The 7,509-nt window shown below is 29.1% G+C and overlaps 1 protein-coding gene across 1 annotated transcript; it reads left to right on the top strand.

Annotated features, from left to right (window-relative positions):
• Nucleotides 1–1,976: 1,976 nt before the first annotated feature.
• Nucleotides 1,977–5,049, top strand: LOC130992084 (EPIDERMAL PATTERNING FACTOR-like protein 6). The gene is made up of 3 exons (XM_057916557.1): nucleotides 1,977–2,293; nucleotides 2,475–2,521; nucleotides 4,658–5,049. The coding sequence occupies exons 1-3, from the start codon at nucleotides 2,173–2,175 to the stop codon at nucleotides 4,868–4,870; spliced, it is 381 nt and encodes a 126-aa protein (XP_057772540.1). The 5' UTR covers nucleotides 1,977–2,172; the 3' UTR covers nucleotides 4,871–5,049.
• Nucleotides 5,050–7,509: the final 2,460 nt, after the last annotated feature.

Raw genomic sequence — 7,509 nt, 5'->3', positions numbered from 1 at the left:
TTTTCATGTGTTTTTTGTATTTATATTTTATTTTTGATTTCACATACCAGATTGTGAAATAAAAATACAAAAAAAAATTACATAAAATATATTTTATACACAATTAAATTGATATTTATAATCACAAAGTAATATTTTTTCCTAATATTTAAATATTAATTTTTTTATTAAAATTTATACCTACACATATATTATATCAATTACCTACACATATAAATTGTGACGTGTCAATATCGAATGCCACGTCATCATCTACATAATTTCCACATCGGCATTATATTATGATAAAAATATATTTATTTACACATAAGAGACACTTTTAGTGACATATATATGTGTCGACAATATTATTAGATTTATCCACACATAAATATATATGTGGGTAAAACCTTTCTCTACATTTTTATTGTGACACATGTTGACATTTGCATTATGTGTGGGTAATTATCTATACCCACACATAACCATACCTTTAACCACATTTACGTGTGTGGGCGAAAACTCAATTTCTTGTAGTGTAATACATGTTGTGATTAATTAGCTTTTAAAAAAATGTATTGTGATTAGAATATTAGTTTTATTTATAAGAGGATGAGTTGAGAATGTATTCGATTATATATATGTAAATGCGACCGTTTCTTGATTTATATATACCTACTTTTACAAGCCATGTTATAATCTTCTCCATTCGTTCCAAATTCATCTAAAGTTGGCTAACGTCCTAATTAAGAAATGGAATAATTTTAAGAAAAAAAAAATATATTTTCTCTGTAAAAATAAAATAAAGAATCTTTTGTGTAGAGCACATGAAGTATGTTTGTAATAGATAGGTGGTTATAACTGTGTCATTTTATTTAAAACTTTGTACTAAAGGAAGTAAAAGCATTTTAGTAATTAAAACATAATTTAAAGATAACGAATTACGAATTTGATTAAGATATTGGACTACTACAATTGTTAGGCATTGCTAGCTAGGTCTGTTCAAGTGGATACCTAATCTTATCTAAGGATTGGGTGCTTCAATTTTTTTTCTTTTTCTAGTCAGTAGATTATATATAGATAACAAATTACGAAACCTAATAAATGAAGTACATGATTTCTTATTTATTCACAAATTGTGTTATGTGATATATTTCAGCATACATCAATGCAGAAATCTTCTCTCGTAACTTAAATTCATTAATTCAGCAACGGGAAACATTTTCAAACCTGGCCATAGGCAAGCAACCCTAGCACATTTAAAATTTTCCATTGGGTGAATAATCCTAATTAAAGCAAGGTGAAATAAATTTGATTATTACTTTCTAAATAAAAGTAATTAATAGATCCTATCATTAAAAATTTAGAACCTTTGTAATGGTCGAGACCCCCCAATATACATATGCCGATGAAATTGATATATACTCTATATTATATATTCTATTAGTCCATCAAAAAAACTACTCATTTCAAAATTATATGAGTTTTAATAAAAGTCCCATTTTATTATGAATAATAAAATTATCAAAAATAAAATGGGACTTCTTTTATGGACAAACGAAAATAACAAAATGAGTAGTATTTTATACGGTGGGCACATGGAGTACGTATATCATTATGCATCTTAAGTCTTGAAATATATAACCTGCATACCATTAAATAATTGCGCAACTACCATATATATGTAGCAAATTTCAACTATTTTACGAGTTACATCATTTAGGAACTACACAAAAATTACCATACTTTCTATTTCTTACACAATATTTTCATTCATACTTTATTTCATCACTACTACTTCAACTACTAGTATTAAAAGACATTGATTATTATGACGCACAAAGTAACATAAATACAACCAACAAAGACACGACATGAAATAGTTAAACCCCAAACAGAATAGAAACTTGTTGCAGAATCTCACCTCCAAATAAGGTAAAACTTTTCCTCAAAATAAATTTTTTTTAAAATAAGGCAAAGCTGAAGCGACCTCACTCCACTCTTTATATATATAACCCTACAAAGCCCACCCTTTAAACCGCGTGCACAAAAATTAAAAAATTCAGCCCAAAAATATTTAAAATTTTGTTGCATGGGGCACCAGATATCATTGGATCGTCCCACAAATATATTTTCCAAGATTTTCAGTTTAATTTATTAATTCCTAGCTATTAGTTAACTTTCTTGCTGTTGATGAAGATCTGTCTGAATACTGTCGGAGTCAGAGGAAGAGGAAGAAGAAGAAGTAGGCTTATGGGGTTGAGAATTCCCACAGTTTCTCTTACAATCTTTTGTTTCTTCGTATGTTTTTCAGGTCAGTGGTATAATTTCTTCAACTTAAGATTTATGATCAGTTTGTACAGATTATGTAGGATTTTGAAATTTCATCTTTTTTCATTTCTGAATATAATATATTTGGCCCCAAATTAAATCACGAAGTTCGATTTTATACGTTTAATTTCATTATGTTTTCTTCTTTTATGGTACTTATGCAGAGAGCATCCGTTTGTTGTCTGTCCAAGGTGGTGATATTTCAAACAAGGTGAGAAATTAATATAATTACAACAAGGGTTAATTGCATATAAATTACTGAACTTTCAACAAATTCTCATTTTGCATACGAACTTTAAAATCTTTATTAAAATTACTCAACTATTAATTTTTTCTCATTTTGCATATTTGCCTATTTTTCATCGTGGTGACATGGCATAAATATATTCGCTTGATATGAATATGCTTGAGTGGCATAAATATGACCGTGTGGAAAAATAGAACTGATGTTGTGATGTATAGTTGGATGATAACGACGCCATTTCAGGCCCAAAGTTTGGTCGGAAAATGGACAAATATGCAAAATGAGAAGAAATTAATAATTGAATAATTTTAATAAAGATTTTAAAGTTCATATGCAAAATGAGAATTTGTTGAAAGTTTGGTAATTTATATGCAATTAACCCTTACAACAAATTCTTTCTAGTTTTATGGCTTACATTTTATTTAAATTTCGTGTTTTCCTTTTTTATCAATTAGCATGTTACTTGATCGTGTGATCAACTATAAATGCATCATTGGAATAAAATTAGTACGTCCTAATCAATGAATTTTGAGGAGTATTTTGGAACTCTATCTATTTCTAGATATAACTTCTACTGAATGTTAAGAAGAATAGACATTAATCTTGAGTACGAAGAAGTTAGTAATTTTTATTGTTTATGGTAAGAAAAAATTATTATTTACAATAGAATTTTGATTTATTGGAGTATATATACTGAATTTCTGGGTGTACCTAATATATTACGGCAAATTCAATTACCACAAATCAAAAGTCTTTAATTTATAGCCACTAGCTCAGAGGCCAGACTGTGTGGTTTCTAATTCGGAATTTAGTGATTTTATTCAGATTTTTTTTTTAATTTTTATTTTATTCACAAGTTAATTCCTTCTACAACCACTGAAACGATTCTGACCATTTTCCATGTATTTTTTTGTTGCAATAAGATAGCCTCGTATTATCCAATACATCATACTATTAATAGGAAAAATGCACGTATCACTTATTAGGATTCTTTCTTATTGGCAATTTACGGATTACAAAATTTAGAGCCATACAACTTTTATGTGGATAGTAAGAGTGGAATAAAGACTTTAAATAATTCTTTATTTTTTATTTAAAAATAATACTAGTCTACTAGATGTTGAATAAGGAGGCAAAATATGCTGGGCCCGCTCTAAATAAAGCCCAAATAGCATTTTGGCCCACACTACCTACCCGGGCCCCCTCTCTCTCTCACACACACCCACTCTGTGTGGAACCATAACACAACAAGATGTCAAGATGCCCTCCTCGGTTCACACTAGTCATTAGTCTTTTCTTTTCTTTTCTTTTTTAATATAATAATACATATATTATCATGAAATTAAATATATACTACAGTTTTGATTTAAATTAAATTAGTATAAATTAGATCATATTCAAATCAGCAATCAATGTTGTTAAGACTTTAATACATATATTATAATGAATTATTGACCTTTTGCAAAATAAAGACTTTAATGCTTTAATGCCTCAATTTTGTCGCTTAAACTAGGCGTCTTCTTTAACTCACATTTGCCTTTGAGGTTAGTGTTCGAAAATTCATAATAAATTGATTAATTTGCATTAATAAAAATAGTTAGTATGCCCTATTTTAACATTTAAGTATTACTCTATTGTTAAATATGCCTTTAAAGGGTGCGTTTACTTTGGTTGTAAACTTTATATTGGAAAATGTGATAGATAAGAAAAGATGAAAAAATATTACATTTTTCTCCTTTTTATCATATATTTATTAGAGATGAAAATGTGAGAAAATATTAAAAAATATTTTCACACCACTACCCAAAATATTTTAACATTTTAACGTTAGAGAGAAAATGAGCTGACTAAAAAAATATATCATCCTGCTCGTAAAAAAAATCTTTCATAATAAACATATGAAAATGATGATAAATGGGTGAAGATATATTTTTTCTTTCTTTTTCCATCAAAGTAAAAGGACCCTAAAAAAAAGTCTTGGCATTTTCTAGATGGCCCAAATTTATGCATTGGTTAAGCTCGCAAATGAGATGTAATTAAATTTCTCATTTTGGCTACACATCTATGAAATGTTTCAATTTATTTATGTATTGATATATATAGGATTTAGAAAGCTACAAGATTGGAGCGAATAATAGCATGGCAAGGAGAATCGGGGGACTGGGATCATCACCGCCGCGATGCACTTCAAAGTGCGGCGGCTGCACGCCGTGCACGCCGGTTCATGTGCCGGTGCCGCCGGGGACGCCGGTGACAACAGAGTACTACCCGGAAGCTTGGAAGTGCAAGTGTCGGAACAAATTCTACATACCCTAATCCTAATGCTCACCCATCATAACTATTAATTTTTATTTTCAGTTTATTCATCCCCAATTATATACTCCTATATATGTTATGTTTTCTTGGTGACAAATTATTATGTACAAAAATTATTTCTATGATTACAAGTTTTAAATAGTCGTTTCCGATAATACATGAAAGTACTATTATAATCAGCTTGAATTATTTCAAGATCGACTAGAAGATTAGCCAAAGTTGAAGAAAATAGTGAACTCAATCTATAGACTACTTAGACCATAATATATCCATGTGTTTTGAAAAGTCTGTTTTTACAAGAATGGCTCAAATAAATAAATAGTAGTACTACTCTCTTCACACGAGAGAGAGAAAGAACAGCAGTATATTTATTTTTTGAGAGTACAAATAGGGCTATTCGATTTGAATGATCAGACAATTAAGAATTAGATCAAATTAATTTTAATTTATGATATCTTATTCAGTTAAGTGGATACGGCCTGATATTCAACTTTTTTTGAATCAACCCGATATTCAATTTTCGGGACAACGTCACATAGGATATATAATCTTGAATTATGAATTTTGGCCTTTCCTTATATAACAAAATCAACCTCGAGTCAACTTAATCTCGAACTAATTCAATCTCAACAACCGAAAACCTCATATATAGTATATTTTGTAATTGTCTACATCTAACTATATTTCTTTTATAAAGATATCTGTAAAAGAAATGTTTAATTATATGAACAAAAATAATTTCTTATACATATATAAATTTTAAGTCTAAGTTTGCACCAAAACATCATGTATATATCAATAACAATACAATTACTTATATGCATCTGCACTAATACAAAATTTTAAAAAAATATAAGTTGCGTCAATGCATATAATGCAATGAAAGCATATGCTGTCATTTGGTTTATTTGTTGTTATTAAATTATTGAATGGATGTATTGGCTGTCACCTTAGCTATTTTAAATGTGCGATTGAACGAGACATCATTCATCAATCATCATGCGGCCGATCTACAATTATTAATGGCGTTTTTGCTGAACAAATAATTACATGTATTTCTTTTCTTGGAAAATTTCATTATTGAAGCATATATAGTTCGATTTAGTATGAAAAACTAAATTACATAAATGTATTTAATTATTGATGCTTAAGCAATATTTCTGGGCTAAACTAATCAGAAAGCCGTTTGTATAATTTTCTCATTTCTGGTATGACCTTAATTATTGCTCGAAAGGCGTTTGCATAATTTTCTCATTTTTGGTATGACCTTAATTATTGCTCATAGAACTATATAGTTTATTTATTAATAGTATATGCGTTCGACTAAGGAAACTATTAGTTCAAAGTTAGATTACTAATTATTACCAATTTCTTAAACAAAATGTATTATGCCATTTTTCCAAACATGTTGAACAAAATTAAAACTTAAATATGAAATTGATAAGAATCAAAATAAAATTTGGTAATTAAAAAAAATGGAAAAAGTTTAAAAAATAAAATGCGAAAATAAGTCCGGAAAACTAAAACTGTAATTTTTTTTTTTGAGGGGAAAAAACTGGAATTTTTAAGCTAACGTGAAGAACTAAGATTAAAAAAATATTTTATAAAAAAAAAAGAATAGAAAAATATACCGGATAAAAAAAACTGACAAAATTTATGACTTTGAGAATGAATCTTGATGTGCTCCATGCTGCCGCCTGCGTAATTTATAACATAGTTTTCAATCACGAAAAATAAATTTATGGTTAGAAATATTTGACCAAGCGCCGACCATTTAGCACCGCTTCTCGGCCGATCGCCGCCCTGCCGCCACCCTCAAATAAAAAATTAGTTCCTTCAAAATCAAAAGGCAAAAATTATTACTCCCTCCGTCCACTAATTCATGACCTAAGTAGCAAAACACGGGTTTTAAGAAAAAGTGTATTTTTATTAGTTGAGTGGAGAAAGGGACCCACAATTAATGTATTATTTATTAGTTGAGTGGAGAAAAAATGTATTGCTTTGGGACCCACCAATTAAATATAAATAAAAACTTACTAAAAATTGATAGGCCTTGAGTTGGTGAACGTCCAAAAAAGGAAAGAAGGCCTTGAATTAGTGGACGGAGGGAGTAATTTAAAAGCAGAAAATTTTGAAAAGTCAGACACGTTAGCTAAAGAATCTTCTCATACACGTGTAGGATAGCTACGTGCAGATTTCAAATTTGGGATTGATGGCTCAGGCCATTTTCCGGGCCGGCTAACAAACGGGTCGGGTTATTCATTTTTTAAACGGACGAGTTCACGTGGCATTAAACGTGTCCAAATTAGGAGAAAGTGGTTAACATCAAATTCACACATGAAACACCACATGGTCCACATCTACCTAAAAACCTTCTTCTGAAAAGAAGAATTTAAGAACTTTTTCTCAAAAAAAAAAAAAAAAAAAGAATTTAAGAACTTCACGAGTTAAAATGAGAAAATGAAAATTATCTTCTTATATTGTGTTATACCAATAAAGTAAAAAATAAATAAATTATATTATAACTTTATTAATTATAATAATACATGCATATGTGCAATTTAGTGTGTATTTCTCTAATCGTAGATGATTAATGCCTAAGACTTAAAGTCTTGAGTTTGAGTCCACTATCGTGTTGT

Source organism: Salvia miltiorrhiza, chromosome 7, assembly GCF_028751815.1.
Source record: "Salvia miltiorrhiza cultivar Shanhuang (shh) chromosome 7, IMPLAD_Smil_shh, whole genome shotgun sequence".
NCBI classification, from domain to species: Eukaryota; Viridiplantae; Streptophyta; class Magnoliopsida; order Lamiales; family Lamiaceae; genus Salvia; species Salvia miltiorrhiza.
Note: the sequence above shows the minus strand (reverse complement) of the source record. Positions and strands in the feature narration are given on the sequence as shown.